At 45.6% G+C, this 24,335-nt stretch overlaps 1 protein-coding gene across 1 annotated transcript in view; it reads left to right on the top strand.

Annotated features, from left to right (window-relative positions):
* Positions 1-22,812, top strand: part of DNAH9 (dynein axonemal heavy chain 9) — a 294,112-nt gene extending 271,300 nt beyond the window's left edge. The window contains exons 64-69 of the mRNA XM_036451929.2: positions 876-1,067; positions 2,047-2,238; positions 4,965-5,135; positions 9,513-9,695; positions 21,040-21,429; positions 22,135-22,812. Of these exons, the coding sequence (XP_036307822.1) occupies positions 876-1,067; positions 2,047-2,238; positions 4,965-5,135; positions 9,513-9,695; positions 21,040-21,429; positions 22,135-22,362 (1,356 nt within the window). The 3' untranslated portion in view covers positions 22,363-22,812. The remainder of the gene's footprint in view (positions 1-875; positions 1,068-2,046; positions 2,239-4,964; positions 5,136-9,512; positions 9,696-21,039; positions 21,430-22,134) is intronic.
* Positions 22,813-24,335: the final 1,523 nt, after the last annotated feature.

The following is a 24,335-nucleotide window of genomic DNA, read 5'->3' as shown; positions in this document are numbered from 1 at the left end:
TTTGCGTTACTGGGAATTCTAAGACTCGTGTTCTGGAGTGTTTATTAAAAGTCGAGGCCGGCCTCATGGGTGGCTCACTCCATATAAAAAGTAGCCCTTTTAGAGTCTACTGCTCAGTTCCGCTGCCTCCCCCCTCTGGACTGTCTTCCGCATCTCTGTTCTTCCGTCTGTCCCTCCCTCCCTCTCTCCTCTCTTTGGGAGCCACATCTTTTCTGCCCGCTGTGGGCTCTGCAGCCAGGACCCCTGGGCGCTCTTGTTGCTGCAGCCAGCGGCCCGTGGCCCCTGCTGGGGGGGGGGGGAAAGAGGCGGTGAGGATGGGGTATGTGATTCCCACCCTCCCGCCATGCAGCAGCTCCCCCAGCAGTGAGCCAGGGGTCCCTCAGCCACACAGGCAGCAATCACACCGACAGAGGCTCCCTGACGGGTAAGAACAGCATGGCAGAGAGGGAAGAAATAAGAGATGATGCCATGGGCACCCCCACTCATATCCCAAACCCCACACCCCAGCACAGAGCAACATAAATATGACAGACAGGACGCTCCCATGACCACTACCCTGTTTTCCATGAGCGATGCTTGAGAACTTAATTAGCAAGTCCATATGCACAAACACGCACTGTAAACCACACCTGCCTGTAACCTGCTTGCCAACCTTAACTCACACTCTAAACAAAAGCCCAGCCCTCAGCAGGGACCCTCAAACCCTGAGCCCAGGCCTAGCCACAACGCAATCTGTAGTCCCGACTGTGTGGGGCTTAGACCCTAACCAGGGCATGCGGGAGCTTTACCCGGAGCAAGGCAGGGCCTGCGGGCCCACACCCCACCCTGCAGAGCAGCACCTGGGAGCTAACGGGGAAGTGCCCCTTTTCTCTCAGGACACCCTGGAGACCTGCTCCCGGGACACAGAGTTCAAGAGCATCCTCTTTGCTCTCTGCTACTTCCACGCGGTGGTGGCGGAAAGACGCAAGTTCGGGCCGCAGGGATGGAATCGCTCCTACCCCTTCAACACTGGGGACCTCACCATCTCTGTGCACGTGCTCTACAACTTCCTGGAGGCCAACGCCAAGGTACAGGGTCCGGCCAGCTGCGGGGAGGGCACCCCACGCACCCTAAGGGGAGTGAGGGAGTGTGAGCTTAGCCATGGGGCCGCCCCCAGGACCAGCATGAGGCTGAGAAACCAAACCTGGGCTCACACCTGGTGTCAGTCAGTCCCGTGAGTGTCTGTCCCAGGGCAGACACCCATGGCTCACAGCTTTGCAGGGAATTGTAGGTGAGCAATTCAGTTATCCAGAGGCGCAGAATTCTCCGTCTCACCAAAGTTGAAGAAGAAGCCAGACTCTTGTTACACCTTGTCTCCTTCATTTTCTGTCTGATGTTCCTATTTCAAAGAAAACGTGCATCCACAACCCATGCTCTCGCATATAAGGGCATGTTCACACCAGCGAGGCCTTTCTGGTTCAGAGACCAGATGGAGCATCACCAAGGCTGCCTCCTTCCTGGTGGAAAGGAATGGGGCCTAGATGCCCTGAGCCAGTCTCTGCCTTCAGCTCCAGAACCGGGAGGCCCACCCCCCACAATTCCATCTTCAGTTGTTGCTCTTGGACAAGACTTCCCCCAGAAAGGGGTGGGGACAGGCTTCTTCCTTAACTTCAACAGCAGTGAACTCCCCTGCTACAGTTCATCCACTTTGGCCTTTCAAAGGAGACAGTTAATTAATATGCTAATTAATGGCAGGAAATCAGAAAAGTACCCTGGTCCTTATTTTCTCCCATTTGACATTGCCTCTTGAGTAACTGTGAGAGAGAGAAGGTATATATATATATATGAGGGGGTTGGCACCTTATCTCTGCTCACCCGTCAGTGTAATTTTTCAAGCATTTCATGAACTACCAGACGTACCTGACTCTGCTGGGCACTGGGGTTCCCAGGTGAGTCAAACACTGCTCCTAATCTCAAGGCGCATCCCGCCTGTGGCTCCTGCTCTGCCCACCCGCAGCCGGTCCCATGCCTATGGGGAGACTGTTCTCTCTTCCCCTTGTCTCTCAGGTCCCCTATGATGACTTGCGTTACCTCTTTGGAGAGATCATGTATGGAGGCCATATCACCGACGACTGGGACAGGAGACTCTGCAGGACATATCTGGAGGAATTCATTAAACCAGAAATGCTTGAAGGAGAGCTCACTCTGGCCCCAGGGTTCCCACTCCCAGGCAACATGGACTACAACGGTTACCACGAGGTGAGGCTAGCTCTCTCCCCACGACCCAGCAATGCCGCACACACGGCGGGACTGGGTCTTCCTTCGGGGCTGGCCTGAATGGCTGAGGGATGCTCACAGCGCCGGGGAGGAATGGCTTCGAGAGCCCAGCTTATGCCAAGTGTGGTGATCAGCCCCACGCTGGCCCCGTTCACATTGAGAGCTGTGAGATTTCCAGCCTCAAATCCTTGATACAGTTGAGCCTTTAGAGATCTTTCTATTCTTTTTTTTAATATATTTTAATGATTTTTTTTACAGAGAAGAAGAGAGAGGGATAGAGAGTTAGAAATGTCGATGAGAGAGAAACATCAACCAGCTGCCTCTTGCACACCCCCTACTGGGGATGTGCCCGCAACCCTGGTACATGCCCTTGACCGGAATCGAACCTGGGACCTTTCAGTCCGCAGGCCGACGCTCTACCACTGAGCCAAACCGGTTTCGGCTTTCTATTCTTGATATTTGGTTCAATGATTGTAGTTGCTCTTTTCTACAAATAACATCAGGGACATGCATTTGATTGTTTTCATTCAGGATATTGGCAAAGCCATTAGGAGCAAAATTCAGGTAAGAACTTAGCTAACTCTTGCTAAGGTTCATAGTAGTGAGTCCAGAACTCTTCAAAGGGACATGATCTTTGAGGAGATCACTCACCCCTCCTACTCTTGGTTGGTTGCTAGGAACACAAGCCCACATGCCCACATACATAGACCAGGAAAAACATTCAGACGATGCTTTTTCATACTATTACTTTGGGTTTTTATTTTACTATTACTGCGGCTATTTTTAAGGTGCACATATTTTCCTATTTAGCCTGCCACGGAAAATATATGAAAAGATGATACTTTTAAAAAACTACTTTTATTGCTTGACTTTTGAAGGTGCTTAAAAGAACTTTGAATACCAAACTTAGGGGAATACTGGTCATAAAAACATTAACAACAAGCTTTAATTTTTTATTAATTCATAAAATTTAAGAAGGTAAGTCATAAAAGTCATTTGATCCAGGAAAAAAAAAATAGACCTCTGAGAAGAAATTAAAAACAATAAGATTCTAAAAATAACAAGAGGGTTTTTTTTTTTTAAAACTCTTGATCAAGTCTTCAAGGCTTTCGCCAAGAACATTGTGCAAGAGCGTCCCCTAGTGTCTAGGGGACAGTTTGACAAGAGGCTGGAGTAGGTGATGGGCAGCAGTAAGGGTTTGCACACCTCCTCCAATACATGGGGCAGATTTTCCTTTTCTTCTTCCCTCCCTGTAACCTGTCAGTTAATGAATGGTTATAGAGAACCTACCAAGAAGCCCAAGCGTTCATTAAATGCTGGCTTCTGGAAGAAATATAAAAATAAGCACGCACATTTCCCTTTAAAGAATATTTTACTTAGACTGAACCTCACTAACACCAAGAAATCATTCCAGTCAAATTAGGAGCTAAACAAATTAGGAGATATTTTCTTACTGTAATAGGAAGAATTATACTCAGAATAATCAGAGAAGAGCTTGAGCCTTAAAAACTGAGGGAATCAGCCACTGTGTGGCTCAGTGATTAAGCATTGACCTGTGAACCAGAAGGTCACAGTTCAATTCCTCATCAGGCCACATGCCAGATTGTGGGCTGGATCCCCAGTAGGGGCCGTGCAGGAAGTATCCGATCAGTGATTCTCTCTTATCATTGATTTCTCTCTCTCTCTCTCTCTCTCTCTCTCTCTCTCTCTCTCTCTCTCTCTCTCTCTCTTTCTCCTTCTCTGAAATCAATAAAAATATTTTGGAGGGGGAAAAGGCTGAGGGGGATTTTTTTTGGAATGGCAGACTGGCCACCTTAACTGACCGAAGCCCCCCTGACTATGACCCACCCTAACTGAGCACTGGGATGTACTATTTGGGTGTCACACTTTTAAATTTTTAAATGTGAATATTTTTCTTTTCTTAATATATTTTTATTGATTTCAGAGAGTAAGGGAGAGAGAGGGATAGAGAGACAGAAATGATGAGAGGGGAAAAAAAATCATTGATCAGCCGCCTCTGCATGCCCTACACTGGGGATCGAGCCTACAACCTGGGCATGTGTCCTGACCAGGAATCAAACTGTGACCTCTCAGCTCATAGGTCAATGCTCGACCACTGAACCATACTGGCTGGGCTAAATTCTAATACTTTTCACCAGAGGCAGGAACTCTCAAGTTCACAGCAAAGTTCACCTAGGTGTGCATCCCAACTCACACAGGGATTTTGCATGTGTTGTCCACGTTGTGTGTAGGTTTGTCATTTGTGATTTAACTAAACAGAGGGGAGGGGAAAACTAATTCAAGGGCAAGAAGTCTGAGGTACTAGAAGAGCTTGAGAAAAAATACGAGTAGGGTTAGTATTTCTAAATGACTCTGAGGAGCTCTCCTTGTGTGTGGAAGGACAGGCATGTCAGGGAGTGGTGGGAGGGGGTGAGACCAGAGCTGGATAAAATCCTCTAAACTTCTGGAACCAGAAAATGTCTTCATGGATGGGGAGGTCTGAAAACTGGCCCAGCATGAGGGGGGAGGGGCAAGCCAGGGTGTGCACTGACCTCTGGGGGCAGCTGACAGCCAGTGTCCTGAGCAGCATCACCTGCAGGGCCGAAGGGACCACTGACTGCGTGTGCCTTGGAGCCTGGAGCACGGAGTGGGGATGGGAGATGGGAGATGTCTTGGTTGTTTGTGAGCGACCTGCCCTTGACTTGCAGTACATTGATGCCAAGCTGCCCCCCGAGTCTCCATACCTCTACGGCCTCCACCCCAATGCGGAGATCGGCTTCCTGACCCAGACCTCGGAGAAGCTCTTCCGCACGGTGCTGGAGCTGCAGCCGCGGGACAGCCACGTCGGGGACGGAGCGGCGGCCATGAGGGAAGAGAAGGTAGGTGGGGCGGGCGGCGGGGGGGGGGGGGGGGGGGGGGGTGCCCAAGGGCACTCTGGGACCTGAGGACTGCACACAGGGAATGGCCACTGGCTGCACACCGTCCCCACAGCCCACCAGCCCTGACAGGCCTGCCCTTCAGTCCAAGAGCTGGGCCCGGCCACCATCCTGGCCTTTGGGGGTAGTACATCCTAGGAAGTCTCTACCATGGGGGTTGACAGTTTGCTTTGCTAATCCGCCCAACGTCCATTTTAATTTAGTTTGTCTGCCAAAGTGAAGGAAGGGAACAATGCTGGTTTGGGAAGCTTAAAATTGACTTCGTGATTCCTTGGCAAACTACATAATGACGGAGGGAGCTGTTCCTGAAAACCTCCACCTCATTCCACCAACGGGGTGCTCACTGGGACTCCCTCCTCCTCTTCAAGACAGCAGTGCCTTCTCTGTGAATGAATGACATTTCAACAGAGTCTCCTAACACACAGTTAAGAGCTACTATGCGCAGGACTTCCTGAAATTTCCGGAGGACAGAGGGGATTATGGGGTAGAAAGGCAGACTAGGGTGAGATATGGGTTTGGGGACCACCAGAGGCAATGTGAGGGCAGGAAGGAATGGGGCTCTGAAATGTAATTTCTTGTGAAGTTTTCCTCACACAAACAAACTCATCCTGAGAGGTGTAACCCCTTCACCCCACCCCTACTCGCAATACTCAGGTTCCTTTCGTTAGAGATTCCATGGCTTTATGAGAAAACATACTGGGAAGATGAAGGATTAAGAAACCTGGAGGTAGCCTGGGAGAGGCAATGGTGGGGAGAGGGGGGAGAAGGAGACATAGGTAATACTATATGTAATATTATATGTAATACTTTAAATAATAAAGACTTTAAAAAAAAAAAAAAGAAAAGAAAAGAAAAAGAAAGAAACCTGGGAGTCATCAAACCATTAGGCCCAGGGATTTGCACCCTGGCAACTTGGTGCAGGTGAGCATACTTGCAGGCAGCTGTCCTAAATCAATCCACCGTTTGATGAGAACACAAGAAAGAGATGTTCATTACCCAGAATCTAAACCATGTAGAATGAAAAACATTCCCAGCTCTAAAAATAAAGAAGGCTGGGACCATATAGGTAATAGACTTAGGATATTCTCCAAGTAACATTCAAAGAAGCTTCCAGTTCTTATAATTTCCTTATCCCCTTCTTGCAACTAATTCAAGGGTGTGTGTGTGTGTGTGTGTGTATGTGTGTGTGTTTCAGAAATGGATGAATTATGATCATTTGCCAAACTAGGAAAACCTATTAGCACCACAGATACCAGGATGCGGGCAACTTTTGCTAGTATACAGAGTTCCTACATATGGGAAATTATACAGAGTTCCTACCTATGGGAAAAGAAGGAAAGAGAAGAGAGAATGGGGGAAGGACACAAAATAAATTCCTAACCATTGGCCATAATAATACAAGTGGCCAATAAAAATATTCTCAATGTCACCGTAATTAAATGAAGTTAAGTGAAATGTCATTTTTCACCTGATGTGACACTATGCAGTCAGGAGGGCCTGGGACAGCAGGCACTCTTGTTTCTGCTGGGGAGGTTTAAATTATAGAATAGTCTGACTATAGCCACTAAAATTTAAACTCTTCATGTTTTTACTCGTAATTCTATGTGTGGGAATTCAACCACCAGTGGGAACACTCAAAAGTGCACAGATTTTATGATATATTTATGTTTATGTATTACTTATTTATTGCTTAGAGTAGTAGAAATAATAAACAGACCAAACATGCAATAGGGAATAACATAATAAACTATGGTCTGCCATGCCAGTGAAGTAAGTTATACTGTTTTTAAAAAACAAGGCAAATCCATAGGTACTAACAAGGGAACATGTTCAAGATTTATTACAAGGTGGGAAAAGCTGTGTGTAGTGTGATTCCATTGGTGAGGAAGGAAGGAAGGAAGGAAGGAAGGAAGGAAGGAAGGAAGGAAGGAAGGAAGGAAGGAAGGAAGGAAGGAAGGAAGGGAAGAAAGGAAGAAAGGAAGAAAGAAAAGAAAAGAGGGGTGGGAGGGAGAAGGGAGAAGGAAGGAAGACAAGACCAATGTGGGGGGGAGGAAAGAAGGGAGGGAGTTATATGCATTGAAGGATGCCTAGAGGAATTAAAAACCCAAACATTAGCAGTTAGTGGGTTTTTCCCCTTTGAGAAAATAGGCAACAAAGTGGGAGGATTTTGCTGCTAATATCATATGGATCTGTAACATTTAGACCCTGTGGTAAGCATTTATTACCTTCCCCCAAAGAGAAAAAGGCAGAGGTGTTTGTGTGAATAAAGAAGACCACACCCCTTGGAACCCACTCCTCCCATCTGCAGGGCCTCTCTGAGCAGAAGGCGGGCTTGTGCATGTCCCTAACTGTCCTCCCTCCCGTCCTCAGCCCCACTCCACATGCTCGGCGGGATCAGGGACAGAATAGAACTCTGTTTCCCGCATTCAATGTGCTTTGGAACAATGCCTCCAGACTATCTTTTCATCTCTTTGTGAATAACGTCTGAATGGCAACTCGCTGTTATAGGGCTGTTTCTTCAAATTCTGCTCCAGAGACAGAAATATGATATAATTTCAGCCATTTGTCTTCTCGCCCAGCAGCAGCTTTCAGGTACCATTAAAATTCCATTCCAGTTGCTGCTATGACAGCACCAGAGACCCATTTGTGACGGGGTGATGAGTTGCACTTTCCTTTTTCTAACATCAGCTCTTTTCCTAGAGAATGTGTTCTATGTTAACAATACAAGGCAAAGTGAATATTAATAATCCTTTACATTTATATGGGTGTGTTTTTTTATAGCTTTCAGATGCTGCCACATTCATCAACTCATTTTATTTGATCTTTGCATCAGCCCTGGGAGTTAGGGGAGAGGGGACAGGTGGATAAAAACGCTCCTAGAAATTTTTATAGATGCAGAAAATTGAGAGCTAAATGACTTGCTAAAATTCACATAGGTAATCATAACAGGACTGCATTCGCTCAGTCTGAGTCCTTGGGTGGCAGGCAGCAGAGACCAATTTAGCTGAAATAGGCAAGAAATAGCTCACCAAAGGAACCCTGGGCCCAACTGCTATAGCTCAATGGTTGAGCATCAACCTGTGAACCAGGATGTCAGGGTTCAATTCCCAGTCAGGGCACATGCCCAGATTGTGGGCTTGATCCCCAGTAGAGGGTAAGCAGGAGGCAGCTGATCAATGATTTTCTCTCATCATTCATGTTTCTGTCTCTCCTTCCTTCCTCTCTGATATATATATATATATATATATATATATATATATATGTATATATATATTTTTTTTTTTTTTTCTTTTTAAGCAATTCTGAGAAAGAAGTCAAATGGATTGTCCTGGATCCTAGTCTTGAGATTCAAATTTTCATGTCCCTGAAGAAAAAAAATATCTGATTGGCCCACTTGGGTCATGGGAGGGCTAGACCCCAGAACTATACCCCAAAACAAGAATTAAGAGATAATTTTATGAACAAGATAGAGACCAGTTAAGAAGAAGATGGGGAGAGAGACGATGAAGAGACGAAAACCTTAGGTTGCCACTATTTGCCTCTGAGGGCCCGGAAGGCTGCACACCTTCTCGCCGGCTTCCTCCTTCACTCCCTCCTCCTCTGCTGGGCTGGCCACAGTCTTATGTCTGCACTTGTTTCACTTTTCTTTCTCTGCTGACAGACCTCCTGGGCTTCCTCCTTACTGCGAAATGGCAGGCTCAGCTTCCAGAGGCTTGCCCCTAAATAAGTCAGTATCTCGGTACCTCAATTCCAGTTTTCCAGGCGAGAGGCCCTGCTGCTCTCGCTCCTCCGGTCTAATTAGCTGACAGTTGTGCGGCAAAGAGAGCCTTGGGGTGGGTGGGGGGGGAGGTTTGCATGATGAATGGGGCGCTTCCTCCAGGCCCCAGGGACAGAGACTGCAGCGCAGACTCCTGGAAGCTCAGGAATGGAATGTATATACCAGCTTCGTGGGGCTCGAATGACCCCTGCCCACCGGTCTGTCTGATGCCATTCCAGTTGGATTCTCACGGCTGTTTCAGTTCTGGGTTTCTCCAACTCTCAGTTCCTGGAAGAGCATCTGTGTTCATCTTTTTCAGCTGGTTGCATGTGTCACAGCTTATGGCGAGGCCGTCCGTGGTTGGTCCTCAACCCTCGACCTCCTTGACCTAAGCAAGCAGGCCAGAGGATGGCCAGGGATGGATGATTGCCATCTTCAGTGCCTTAATCCTGGATAATGAGTCCTTCTGGAGAATTAGACACACACACACACACACACACACACACACACACACACACACACACAAACACACCCTTCTACCCCTGTGTTTCCTGTGTGGGCAGGTCAAGGCCCTTCTGGAGGACATACTGGAGCGGGTGACGGACGAGTTTAACATCCCAGAGCTGATGGCCAGGGTGGAGGAGCGCACCCCCTACATCGTGGTTGCCTTGCAGGAGTGTGAGCGGATGAACACACTTACCGGGGAGATCCGGCGCTCGCTGAGGGAGCTGCACCTCGGCCTGAAGGTGCGTAAGGACGTGGGTGTTGGGTGGGAAGGGCATTGCCGCTGGGCCCTCTTTAGGAGAAAGTGGCGCTGGGGATCCTGGGAGCTGGAGAACAGTTCTCCTGCAACAATCCAAATGCCCAAGAGGGTGTCACCCCAGAAACCAGTCTGCTCATGTTTTTGGGTGTTTTGTTTTGTTTGGGGGGGTGGGCATAGAGAGGGGTAGTAAGACACAAGGTCTAGAAGTCTGATGCCGTGCTGAGGTTAGAATGAGCTATGACTGGCTGGTCGGCCTAGGTGAGCTGCCCAGGAGACTACACTCTGAATGACCACCAAGACAGAAGTCTTCACACTAAAGTGTCCTCCACTGCCACAGGGAACATCGCTTTCCCATGAGGCAAAAAGGTGTGTTTGCCTCACACCTCTGAGTTTCCAGGAAGCTGTCCTCAGGTCCTAAAAGCACGGTTCTAGACTGCATCAACTCCCAACTCTTCCATGTGCTCACTGTATGGCCTTAACGTGACTTAAACCTCACTGTGTCTCAGTTTCTGCATCTGTAAAACAGGGATAAAGGTCCCAATTCTTAGGGCTTTGGAATAATTCAACAAATCCATTTACACAGTGTTGAGAACAATGGGGTAAGTCCTCAAAGGCATTAGCTGAAAGTCGTATCACCCCATCAGGGGAAAGGGAAGAATTTTAATATTTTACTATCTCGCGGTGGTTCAAAGATCCAAAGACCTGAAAGATCCTGGGTTGCACAAGCTGAGGTTTCTCTGATGGGAGAAAGAGCCTCCTGATTCTACAGGCATTTATTCAAACAAGGTTGCTTTTTGCACCAGAAGCACATGTTGTCAAATGCCTAACACAGAGCATCAGTGAGGCATCATTATAACCGTTCACCTGTGAACAGGTTAAAGGGGATGGCCTGCTGCCTTTTAGGAGCGGAGGGAGGTGACTGTTGTCAGTTTAGTAAAAGAACATGACCACACACAGAGGGAGAGGGAGAGCCCAGTTTTGTAGCCAACAATGAAAGCTCAGCCCGGCCCTGGATGTTGGGTCCTGGGGTGCTGCTGCCTTCCAAGCCGATGATCACGTGTGCATAGGAAAAACAGATGGAAGTTGCTTCCCAATGTGGTCACATAGAAACTGCCAAATAAACTGCAACATCTAGGTGAATGGTTTTTTTTTTAAATATGTTCACTTCCCTTCTCTCCCCAATATGGATGGAGGGGAAAAAGGGGGAAAGGTGAGATGGGAAGGATGTTGAAGGCTGACAAAGCTTCATAATGTTTCTAAATTAGGCTCCAGCTTGTAATGAAATGAAATACAAAACTTTGTAGAACAATCTCAAGTGTAGATAAGGACTTTGCCTGTCACACTGTGCAGCTCCATTACTGTGGCAGGCAGGTATCCTATATAATAAAAGCCTAGGTGACGTCACACCCTCACATGACATCATCATAAGATGGCCACCACAAGATGGCTGGCAGGGGAGGGAAGTTGGGGGCGAACAGGCCAGCAGAGGAGGGCAGTTAGGGCAACCAGGAAGGCAAGTTAGGGCAGTTATGGGGAAATCAAACTGGCAGACCGGGGCAGTTAAGGGCAATCAGGCAGGCAGGCAAGCAGTTAGGAGCCAGCAGTCCCGGATTTTGAGAGGGATGTTTGACTGCCAGATAGGGCCTAAACTGGCAGTCAGACATCCCTCAAGGGGTCCCAGATTGGAGAGGGTGCAGGCCAGGCTGAAGGACAATCCATCCCCATGCATGAATTTTGTGCACCGGGCTTCTAGTATATTAGTAATTGAGTAGATTTGTCGCAACCTTAGCTTATTGGATCCACACAATTTTATGTACCGGGTAGTCTATTTACGACTTCCAATTCATTCACTTGTTTTTCTGCCAAGAGCTTTCCCTGAGGTTTGGTGTCAAGAATTGCAGAGCATGCCTGAGAACAGCGAGGCAGGGAGGTTTCTCTTTCTTTCAGTCTAGTCAAGTGAACTCTTTGCCCTTCATGCTAGAGAGGCACTTTCCTCTCCAGAATGACAGTCTTGGAAAAGCAAGCACACATCTAATTACAATATAAGGTGAATTAATTCGATGCCACATAGAGAGATGTCTTTGGAGGAAGGGTAGGATTATGACAGGTGGTGACAAGAATCTTCCAGATGTTCTAGCAACAGATCCCTAAGCCTGCTCCAAGATTTCGCCTACTTTGGCCAGATATTTTATATTTAAAAGTCTTTGAAACCCGGTGTTTCATTTACACTTATGACACATGTGAATTGGGACTAGCATGTTTCAATTGCTAACCTGTCATTAGCAGCTACTGTAGTGTACAGGACAGGTCTAAGAATTTAGAGTCTCATGTAATTTTCTTACACAGGCAGAGAATTTTCACCACTGTGTGACCCTTTGGAATTTATAACTGGTTGTTATTATGAAGAATGAATTGGTCTTTGGGAGTTTTGTACATCAGGCATTTGTGCATTTGGTCAGTGGGAGTTAGTGCCTTTGACCAATCAGCTGGTCCTTCACTATGTAAGGCTGTAGATACCTTCTTCTTTTGAGAGGGACACAGTTATACTTAGTGAATAGAGGGTGCACCTTTCCTTTGAAGACAAGTCATTCTACTTCTGCTCAAGGTCATGGGAATATCTGAGTTCAGAAACTACCAGGCCAGTGATTTCTTCTGTCCCTAACTCCATCCTGCTTCACTCTCAAACTGACAAAACCTAAACCATAGCTCTAAGGCTCTCTCACTTGCACATTCAATTAGTAAATGCAAAATCACTATCACAATAAATTATAATCATCAGCAGATGTGAGAAATCCTTAAGAAAACCAAATCACAAGTTTTATGTTCCTCTGTTATCAAAATGATTTCAGATTTCTGAAGGGTGTTAAAATGTAAGCATTGCATATTTTTTATTATCAGGTTTTATTTTTAGAGCATTTTTAGATTCACAGTGAAATTTTGCAGAAGGTACAGAGTTTCATGTCCTTCTGCCCCCTCCATGCACAGCTGTCCCCACTATCAACTTCCCCACCAGAGTGTCTAGCTCTTACAACTGATGAACCTATTTCGATTCATCACAGTGACCCAAGCAAGGACCATAGTTTATATTAGGGACCACTCTTTTTTTTTTTTTTTTTAACTGATTTCAGAGAGGAAGGGAAAGGGAGAGATAGAAACATCAATGATGAGAGGGACTCATTGATTGGCTGCCTCCTGCATGCCCCCACTGGGGATTGAGCCCACAGCCCAGACATGTGCCCTCGACCAGAATCGAACATAGGTCAACACTCAACCACTGAGCCATACCAGCTGAGTAGGATCCTCTTGATGCTGTATATTCTGTGGATTTGGAAAAATGTGTAATGACATGTACCCACCATTATAGTGTCTTAGAGACTAGTTTCACTGCCCTAAAAGTTTTCTCTCCTGCATATATTTTAACCTTAAGCACCTCATTCCTTATCACAACCGAAGTCGGAGAAGTAGATGCTCATGTGACATCACTGTTGTTAGAGTGGCATTTGGCTGTAAGAGGCATGTAACTCAGAGTAAGGAGTGAACTCAGCCAGGGATATACCCGGAAACACAGGACTTCTCTGTACAAGCAAATGACTGTGGCCAGCAGAGTCAGTCCCATCTGAGTATCTCCGTCATAGCCCTCGGAAGAGGCGCCAAAGGACAGGACATCTTCACCACACCGTTTTCAGTACTGCTGACTGTCAGTCATGTTATGGGACGACTCCAGGATGGGGGACAGTTACTCCCAATCTACCCACATGGCAGACGGCATTCACATGTGTGATACATTTCCATAGACACATCCAGATTGGACAAAACCTCAGAGCTTTGTATAATCATGTAAGTAAAATGGCCATTAAAAACTTCTTAAACCTGTTAACCAGGGAGTTCCCTTTTTAATTATGCAACGTACAACGGGCGCATACTCTTTCACTAGGACGTGTCAGTACGTCACGCTCAGCGGACGTAATTTTATATTATTATTTTTTTTATTTATACTTAATTAAAATAAATGAAATATTTTTTTTCATTTATTTATATATAAAGCACAAAGGAAAATACAAAATTACAAACAAATAGAAAAGAATACCAACAAAAAAATGGAAACATCGAATTAAAAAATTATAAATTTTACAAACAATTATAAAGATTACAAAAAATATATACTGTCCCTCTCAGGGTGCAACATATATTTCAAGGACGTATTCATATGTCCTACCCGTTCCCGATAGTGTTTATGTTTGACTTATTTATAGGTCCCGCTCGGTTAACATGTTAATTTTTTAATTTTAAAAAGGAAAATAAATATGGCCTATGTCTTTTTTTTTTCAAGTCTCTTGGACTTTAATTTTGTAATGAGTCTTAATTTGTCTGCATATCTTCTTAACTACAGTTTGGCAGGCAAGTTTGTATGAGAATATGCCCCCCCAAAAAACATGTTTTATTAAAACTGTAACAAGTAGAACCCTGGCTAGGTAGCTCAGTTGGTTAAAGCATTGTCCTGATACACCAAGGTTGCAAGGGCATATACAAGAATCAACCAATGAAAGCATAACTAAGTGGAGCAACAAATCAATATCTCTCTCTCTCTCTCTCTCTCTCTCTCTCTCTCTCTCTCTCTCTCTCTCTTTTTAGAAACCTGAAATATAGCCCTAGCCAGTTTTACTCAGTGGATAAAGTGTCAGCATACAGACTGAAGGGTGCCAGGTTCAATTCTGGTCAAGGGCCCGATCCCCAGTGTGGGGCATGCAAGAAGCAGCCAATCAATGATTCTCATCATTGATATTTCTATCTCTCTCCCTCTCTTTTCCTCTCTGAAATGTAGCTAATGTGACTAAGGAAGGAATATTTAATTTTATCATTTTAATTCACTTGCAGTTAAGTAGCTACATATAAGGCTAGTAGTCATTGGATTGGACACAGTAGACCTAAGGCATCTGTACTGAATGCAATGTAAGGCCCAAACAATGGGTAGGGACTTGCCTACCAGCTATGCCCTCTAGAAAGAATGTCAGATAGTTTTCCCAGAAGAAGAGTCCCTCACCCTGCCCAAAAGTGAATTGAAGCCCCTCCCCACTAAATGGTTTGAGCTCTTAAAGGCCATTGTTTTGGTCCATTGCAAACACTTCTACCATTGACCGCCCCTCTGGTTCTCTTCTCTGGAGTGTATTAGTCAGCTCAGACTGCAATGACAAATACCACAAACTGGGGGTGCTTAAGCAACAGGCATTTATTTTCTCACAGTTCTCAAGGTTTACACACAGACACATTCTCTCTCCTCTTCATAAGGCCAGGGGAGAGGGTGGGAGCGATACTGAGAGATTGATCTTCTCTTCTTGTAAGGCCACCAATCCTATTGGACTAGGTCCACCCTTAAGACCTCATTTAACATCAATTACCTCCTAAAGGCCCATCTCCAGTACAGTCAGTCACATTGCAGGTTAGGGCTTCTACATACAAATCTGGTGGATACAATTCAGTCCATAGCAGAGGTTTTGCTCACTGTCAACTCTGAGGGTTGGAGCTGCCTCCCACAAACAAATTGCTGCATTAGCCTGACTGGTGTGGACTCAGCGGTTCCCCCAGCCACCAACCCACACCCCTTCCGTGTTTCTCCGGCTTCGTGGCGCACCAGTGCATTACGTGAGCAGCTTTGCCTTGCTTGTGCCCCTTTATCACTTTCATGCATCTGATTCAATTTTCTTTCAGGAATGAGCGAAGCGAAGTGGCATCAAGGCTACTGGGCAGTGGGACTGTGTCTTGTCTATGGGCATCACCCATCTTGTGTGTTAGAAAAGAAGTGCTGAGAACCACTGACCTGGGCCTCCCAGTCCTCCTGCCTCCCTAGACGACACTGTGTACAGCCACTGCCCTCCCTGCACGATGCAGCCCCCAGCTCTGCCAAGACATGCCTGCCACAGCCCTCCCCTGGCACCTTTGCCTATCTAAGGCTTTTCCCATTTTAGAAACACAGTGTACATGTGCCTTATTGATAAGCCTCTCTCTGACCTGTACTCGTCTACGCTCATCCAACACACAGATCCAACGGTGCTCCTGGACCCATCTACACTCAGCATCTCCTAGAAACTGCTCCTAAGTCATCACTCAAGCCTTTCCACAGATACAAGCCCTGCTTCCCCAGTTAAACTATCAGCTCAGCAAGTGAGGACTCTTCTCATTGTTACACATTTCTGGGAGAGAAAAGTTAGTACTGGTATAGCCCTCGCTGTGAGGCTGTGTGTCTAAGAGCAAAGGTGATGTGAGGAGGAGGAAGGCAAGCCAGCTGCCCCCATTCACTCCTCAGCAGGTGCCGTTCTGTTGGAAGTAACTTGCGTGCTCACCATTGCAGATACTGTGTGGCCTGGGGAGAAGCCAATGTGCTTGCCTTTATAAATCAGGGAATTAGAAAATTACACACACGTTGATCAGTCCATTAAAAGTCCTTGGCTTGGATGATTCAGTAATTCCTTTTCCACACTGTGAGTTCCTTTCTGGCTCTAACAGAGACAGACTGGTTACAAAAGGAAATTTTTATAATTTGTGGCAGTAGTAAACTTTGTGAAATATTGAATTGATGCTTAAAAGTGACTTATCTGGTTTTCTTTTTATGGCCGACAAACCAGATTTACCTTAACTAGAAAACCGGACAATATGTGAAAAATGACAGCTTCCCCAGGACTATGATACTTGGAAAAAGGGAAATAAGCCCAGGCGATGTGGCTCCGCGGTTGAGCATCAACCTATGAACTAGGAGGCATGATTCGATTTCCAATTAGGGCACATGCCCAGGTTGTGGGCTCAGTCCCGTGTGGGGTGTGCAGGAGGCAGCCAATCAATGATTCTCTCTCAGCATTGATGTTTCTATCTCTCCCTCTCCCTTTCTCCTTTAAAAAAAAATAAATAAAAGGAAACAAGAAAGGTTTCCCTTCATTGAATGAGCCCATCATTGCATAGACGTGCGGTGTGGAGGAAGCCTCAGGAAAGAGTCCAGTTTCTGCTGAACTAAGGAAACAAGTGAGTTCCCGGGGGCCCAGTCCAGTTGCACAGTAGAACACTAAGGCAGGGAGCTCGCTGCACCGAGAGCTCCAGAGATCTGCAGGTGCACCCCAGACTGGGCTGGCTCCTGCTCTGCATGAGAAAAAACTGCCAAAGCTGGGAAACACCACCAGAGAGGAGCAGTGCAAGCAAGTATCCAAACTCACACAAAGCAGAGAACAGGCTGTGTTCCCACCGGCCAGAGCAGAAAAGACTCTCGCAACAGGAGGTCTGAGGGAGAAGCCTCAGTAGCGGGCTAAATTGAACCTAGACTAAAAGCCGGTCTAGGCCCTCCCTGCTTCCCACTCACACAAAGCTGAAATGCAGGTTTCTGACCGATCCACTGATTTAGAGTGAGTTAACTACAAGCAAAAAATAAATTCCAGCATTTTTTAAAGGAATAAAACAAAATCCAGCAGTCACATATGTAAAATTCACAGCATTTGACATAAACAAATTGCAGACATGTAAAGAAGCAAGACTCCATGGCCAGGAGAAAAGCTGATCAATTGAAATGGAGCCATAATTGGCAGGGAGGATGGAATTAGTAGACAAGGATGTTGAGACAACTATTATGAGTTTGCTCTACATGTTCAAGAAGATAGAAGACAATAAGAGCATGATGAAATGGCAAACAAAAATATAAAAAAGACCCAGTGGGATATATGGAGATGAAAAGTATATTATCTGAAATAAAAAAAAAAAAATACTTTGGAGAATTAACAACTAATTACAACTGCAGAAGAAAAAGTCACTATCAATGAAAATAGAGTAATGAAACTATCCAAATGAAGGGAAAAGGGGAAAAAAGGAGCTCCTGTGGGGTGAAATGGCCGCTTAAGTTTGGAAGATTAAGAAAGTCCCAATGCAGGACTCCTGGCCATGGCTCCCTGTCTTGCTTCCCTTCCCAGCCTCTCCCCAGGCAGCTGAAGTCTGTGCCTCTTTCCTGCACCAAAAAGCCTGGACCTCATCTCTGCCTCTACAGTCTACTCAGAATGTGACTGTAAATGCACACAACTCTGAAAGAAGATTAAAACTGGGTCTCAAGCCCTGGCCGGATTGGTTCAGTGGATAGAACAATGGCCTGAGAACTGAAGGGTTCCAGGTTCAATTCCAGACAAGGGCACATGCCCAGGTTGCAGGCTCAATCCCCAGCATGGGCCATGCAGGAGGCAACCGATCAATGATTCTCTCTTATTGTTGATGTTTCTTTCTCTCTCTCCCTCTCCCTCTCCCTTCCTCTCTGAAATCAATAAAAATATATTTGGGGGTAGGGTGAGGGAGGGGAAGCGGGTCTCAAAATGGTAGAAGTTCAGATCAATTCCAAAGAAGACAAACCAGTTTACTGCTGATGAAAGTGAAGTTGTGGTTGGTGCAGATAGTCTTCGAGGGGCTCTTTTTGAACATTCAGTGGAAACACCCCTCATAAGAGTAGACCCATTTTAGGAGTTGAGATTAGAACCTCCCACATGAAGTCTAAGCATGGATGCCCCAAAGGGTGTTCGCATTAAAGCTCATGCTTGCAGAATCAAGGCCCTTTCTCAAATGGACATCCTTTTTCACAGTAATGGTGGAATGCTTGTGCTTGGAACTGAAACTGTGTTTAAGTTGGTTCAGGGAACCTGCTGGCAGCTCACAAAGACTCTATGAAATGTGTGTGTGACCAGATGGGAGGCTTTACCTGTCTGTGGCTGGTGCAAGTACCACCTGCCATGAAAACAATAACATCTGTCCCTAAACCACCCACATCTTCCATGGAGAATCTGCCTTGTTTCAGTGAACTTTAGAGACCTTAGAGCAACTTGACATCCTGGAAAACTGAGGCGGCAGATGGAAGTAGGACACACTTTCAAAGGAACTCGAAAAGAAAACTGTGCCAATGAAAGGGTTCAGATGAATGGTGTGTGGGTGGTAGATGCAAAGGCCAAAGAAATAACAAAACGATGTGTTTATTCTACTAGATTGATTTTCATCAGAACCTTGTGAATTTTATTCTCCTCTCTTTTACATGTCAATCTACAATGAAATAGTGAATTACTATGTGGAATTAATTTATGATGTTCAATTGTGGATATCTAACTCCCCCAAAAAGTAGCATTGGTTGATACTGAGATGCCCCAAAGTTTATGATGTGTTTTCATTATATCACTCAAACCTGTGTGTTCTCTCTTCATTTTAATGCAAAGTACATCATATTTCACAAGAAAATATTCATATTTTAAGTGGACTTCAAGGTTGATCTGATTTTCAACATGTAGTCAAATAAAATGTACAAGATTAATCATGCTTTCTTTATAGTCAATGAGCTAAAATCCACCTATATCGCCCCCCCCAATAAAAAAAAGACTAAACATAAGTATATGGAACATCAATGACCTGTGCAATCATCTATCATGGGTGTAATTAGAGTCCTAGGAGAAAAGGGTTGGAGCACAGGAAGGTAAACAGAAAAAAATTAATTTGAAGAATTGAGGGCAACATTTCTGCAAATTTGATGAAACTATAAACCCATAGGCACAACAAGTCCCACACAATAAGTCTGATGAAAACTAGGTAAAGATACCGCAATAAAGTTTCTTAAGCCCATTGGTAAAGAAAAATCTTAAAAGCAACCAGAGGAAAAAATAGAAAATATATACAAAGGGGGGGGAAAATGACAGCAAATGTTTTGTAGGAACCTATGCAAGCAGAAGACAGTGGAGAGGTATTATTAAAATACTAAAAGAAAGTACCAAAAATATTCAGAAAGGTCACAGGATACAAAATAAGCACACAAAAATTAATAATATTTCTATATATAATCAATGAAAACATGGATACCAAAATTTAAATCATTTTAACCACTCAAAAATTAAAATACTTGCATGTAAATCTAACAAATACAGGGCTTATATACTCAAAGCTATAAAACACTGGTAAAATAAGTTAAAGAATATATAAATAAATGGAGGGCTATATAATGTTCATGGACTGGAACATAACACAGTAAAGATGTCATTTCTACTCCAATTGATATACAGATTTAATGCAATTTCTATCAAAATCATAGCAAGAACTTTTTGCAGATACAGAAGAGATTATTTTAAAACTAGAGGCCTGGTATACAAAATTCATGCATGGGGGGTGGCCTGCACCCTCTCCAATCTCACACCCCTTGGGGGATATCAGACTGTCAGGCAGTTGGACATCCCTCTCACAATCGGGGACTGCTGGCTCCTAACCACTCACCTGCCTGCTTGCCTGATCGCCCCCTAAGCACTCCCCTGCCAGCCTGACTGCCGCCTAACTGCTCCCCTGACAGCCCAATCACCCCCACTGCCCTCCCCTGACAGCCATCTTGTTGTGGCCATCTTGTGATGACATTGTGTGTGACGCCACCTAGGCTTTTATTATATAGGATTTATGTATAAAAACAAAGAACTAGAAGAGTGAAAACAATTTTGAAAAAGAATAAGGTGGGGGGAAAAGTAGTTTACCTAATTTCAAGACATTATAGTATATAGCTAGGATAATTAAAGACTGTGTGATACTGGTAGAGGGATAGACACTCAAAACAGAATAAAAAACTGGGAAGGGCTATTATTCTGCCTAACATACATATTATGGAATACTACTCCATAATAAAAAGGAAACTTTTTGGTATATGCAAAAATGTGGATAATTTTTTAGAGAATTATGCTGAGTAAAAAGAGGCAATCCCAAAAGGTTTCAAACTCTATGATTCCAATTAAATAGTGTTCCTGAAGTGACAAAATCACAGAAATGGAAACTAGAACAGTGGTCACTAGGGATTATGGAAAGGATGGGACAGGAGAAAAGCAGATGTGACTATACAAGGAATACTTGTGGTGACGTAAATGTTTTATTGTCCTGATTGTATCAGTATCAGTATCCCGGTTGATAAATTGTTTTTATAGTTTTGCAAAATATTACCTTTGGGAGAAACTGTCTGTGTTCTTCTTTATAATTTTGCACTAGAGGTCCAGTGCATGAAATTTATGAACGGGCAAAGTCCCTAGGCCTGGCAAGTGATCAGGGCTGATCAGATTCCCCACCTCCCTGCCTCCTCCTTCCCTCATTCCCTCAGTGGAAACTAGAGCAGGGAGAGTTTTAAAGGACCAGCCTTGGATGAGACAAATCTTGCAAATCAAGTACTAAACAGGACAGTCCTTGTGTCGCCCACCCCTGGAGTCTCCTCCTGTCTTTCTGAGGGCCGTAAGCCAGAAATCCCTAAGACTGGCTGTTTGCAGAGACCTGCTGCCCCCTCACTTTCTCCTCTCATGCTTTGTCTTCAGGGGGAGCTGACCATGACCATTGACATGGAGAACTTAGAGAACAACCTGTACCTAGACACCGTGCCAGAGCCCTGGGCCAGACGAGCCTACCCTTCTACAGCAGGCCTGGCCGTCTGGTTCCCGGACCTCCTCAGCCGAATCAAGGAGTTGGAGGCTTGGGTAAGCGACTTTGCAATGCCCTCCACGGTGTGGCTGACAGGCTTCTTCAACCCCCAGTCCTTTCTGACCGCCATCATGCAGTCCATGGCCCGCAAGAATGAGTGGCCACTGGACCAGATGGCCCTGCAATGTGACGTGACCAAGAAGAATCGAGAGGACTTCAGAAGCCCTCCTCGGGAAGGAGCCTATGTCCATGGCCTCTTCATGGAAGGTGCTCGCTGGGATACACAGGTAAGTCCTGGGTGAGCCACGGGACAGCCTCTGCGGGCTGGTCAAATACACACTGCCTCCCATAAAGTATGCTTTCTAAAAGTAATGTTCCTGAATCTTTTGACCTAGATAATCTTTCCTTGAAGCTGACGCGCCATTTGAGGGCAACCAGGGATGGTGCAAAGAGCACAGGCTTGGCAGAGCGGAGGGGAGTGATTAAAAGCAACAGTTCTGATCCCTATTCCATGGATGAAGATGGAACATAGCTTCCTCTGCTCAAAAAGTCAAAATGCTCTAGACTAGAGGGTGGATGAGGTCACATCAGAAACTAGGACAGGAGACAACCAAAGCCTTACAATCTAAAGCATTTGCTGATAGTTGTGTCTTACTCATCTTTACCCCAGCACTTAGCATGACATCTGGCAAATAGTTACATTCAATATGCTTATGAAGTGAATGAGTCAAAAAATAAAACTCAGGTAGATTCAAAGGGGTTAATTTGTATATGAAAAATGTCAGCTTTTGGAACTCTCCTTCAAAAAGTGATTTAGGCCAGAAAGCGGCATCAGATGCATCCCTCTGGGGTTGCAGAAAGAACCTGTGAGGGGAAGGCATAGAGGCAGCCAGCCCTTCCCAGTCTCATCTCCTGGATCTTCTGCGGGAGCAGGCCACTGGCTGAGCTCCGGGTCTGATCTAACATGGCTTTCCTCATGTTCTTGTCCTCAGGCTGGGGTCATCACAGAGGCCAAGCTTAAGGATCTGACACCCCCTATGCCTGTGATGTTCATCAAGGCCATTCCTGCAGACAAGCAAGATTGCCGCAGCATCTACTCCTGTCCTGTATACAAGACATGTCAGCGGGGACCCACCTACGTATGGACTTTCAACCTGAAGACCAAGGAGAACCCATCCAAGTGGGTTCTGGCTGGAGTAGCTTTGCTTCTCCAGATTTAGCTTCTGGCAGAGCCACTGAGAAAACAAGGCTGGGCTGGTATCTGCCCAGAGGGACAAGTGGCTGAGGGTGATCACAGACACACAGAAAGACAAGAAACCATAAGCACTCACAGTTCTGTACAATTGTTTTAGCTTTGTGCTGTGTTAAGGAATGTTTTCTTCAGTTGATTACTTACAGGAATAGAGAGATGGGCTCGACTCTTCTGGACTAGGCTTAGCTCTCTTCAGAAGAGCTGAGTGTAGCCAAAAAAGCCGAACTAACCCCACAGAGCCGAGCCTGAGACGTGTCTAAAGGAAAGGTGAGCTGGAAGGGTGTGGACCTAGGAGATAGGGGGAGAGGCATTTCCTGACATAATAAAGGGATTTACTCTCCAGCTTTGTCTGGCCCAGGCTTTGAGGTGCAGGGTCATAAATGATCCTTAAGAGCCGAAGAGAAACAAGCCACAAGCATGAGCCCTGACGCTGTTGCAGAGCACAGACACTCGGTGCTCTGGCTCCCAGCTACTCCACAGATGAGATCACTGGCATCACCCTTAAATCAGTCCGCATTTAACAAGCTCCCCGGGTGCTTTGTATGCACACTATGGTTTGAGAAACACTACTCTGGACCAGGAGCCACCAAACATTTTCTGTTAAGGATCATAGTAAATATTTTAGGCTTTGCAAGACATATAGTTTGGTTGCAACTACTCACTTCTGCTACTGCAGCCCCAAAGCAGCCACAGAGAATACAGAAACAAATGGGAATGGCACAGTCCAGCCAAGTTTTCTTTACAAAAACAGCCAGTGGGCCATATTTTGCTGATCACTACAGTGTTTCCCAAAGTGTGGTATGCCTACCCCCAGGGGTACGAGAAGAGTTTGGTGGGGGTACGCGTTGCACCGGAGTTTGGTGGGGATATGCACTACACCGTGCTTAGCTGCGCCTAATTCTACGTTCTCATGAGTACGAGAGGTACTCAGCGTTACAAAAATTACAGAAGGGGTACACAGATGTCAAAAGTTTGGGAAACACTATAGAGAATAATCCACACATACATCCACACATATTCAATACATTCTAACACCTACTATTTGCTAAGAACACACAATGAATAGGCTGTTTCCTATATCTGTCATCCATCAGATCATCAAGAGGGACCCAAGAAGTCCTTCACTTACTAATAAAGCTTCCAAGAATTTACTCTGTGGAATGACTTTCCACTGGGAGCTCAAGGAGTTACACAATTTCAGTGTTTTAAAGAACTCTATGGCGAGGCTTCTTTGGTAAGAAGTCTAGGAGGGCCCAGTATCCCTTTCAGGATCTCTGCTCCCAAATATTGTGCAGAGACTTTTCTGGATTAAGCAGGCATCAGAGTCCTCTGGGAGGGCTTGTTAATAAAGAGATTGCTAGGCCCATCTTTTAGAATTTATGGTTCAATAAGTAACAACTTGCCAAAGTTGCTGATCTGGAGCCACACTTTGAGAGCTCCTGATTTAAAACATAAAAAGCCAGCCCTGGCTGGTGAGGCTCAGTTGGCTGAGTGTCAGCCCACGTACTGAAAGGTAGCTGGTTAGATTCGGGGAGCGGGCCTAAGCCGTCAGTAGGACATCCTCTGAGGGCTCCCAGTCTGTGAGGGGAGGCAGGCTAGGCTGAGGGACACCCTCCCCCATCCCCAGTGCACAAATTTCATGAACCGGGCCCCTAGTTAAATAATGAAGACATTTTTAAGGCACAGAACTCTTGGCAAAAACAATAGCCTAAGCGGGATCCAGGAGAAGGGGGGCAGCTTGAGGTGTGCAAGCAAGTGGGAGGTGGGCTCAGAAAGAGGACACTGGGACAGACTTACCTGAGACCAGGAGTGTCCAGCATAGATCAAACTCTCACACCCGAGCACCAGGCTAGCACTTTCCTACCGACATCCAGCTACTTGATAAACTTGAGGCGTTTGTGTGGGGTGATCTACCATTGAGGGTCTTCTATGAGAAAATGC

This window comes from Pipistrellus kuhlii, unplaced genomic scaffold (assembly GCF_014108245.1).
Source record: "Pipistrellus kuhlii isolate mPipKuh1 unplaced genomic scaffold, mPipKuh1.p scaffold_m20_p_23, whole genome shotgun sequence".
Classification (NCBI taxonomy): domain Eukaryota; kingdom Metazoa; phylum Chordata; class Mammalia; order Chiroptera; family Vespertilionidae; genus Pipistrellus; species Pipistrellus kuhlii.
Note: the sequence above shows the minus strand (reverse complement) of the source record. Positions and strands in the feature narration are given on the sequence as shown.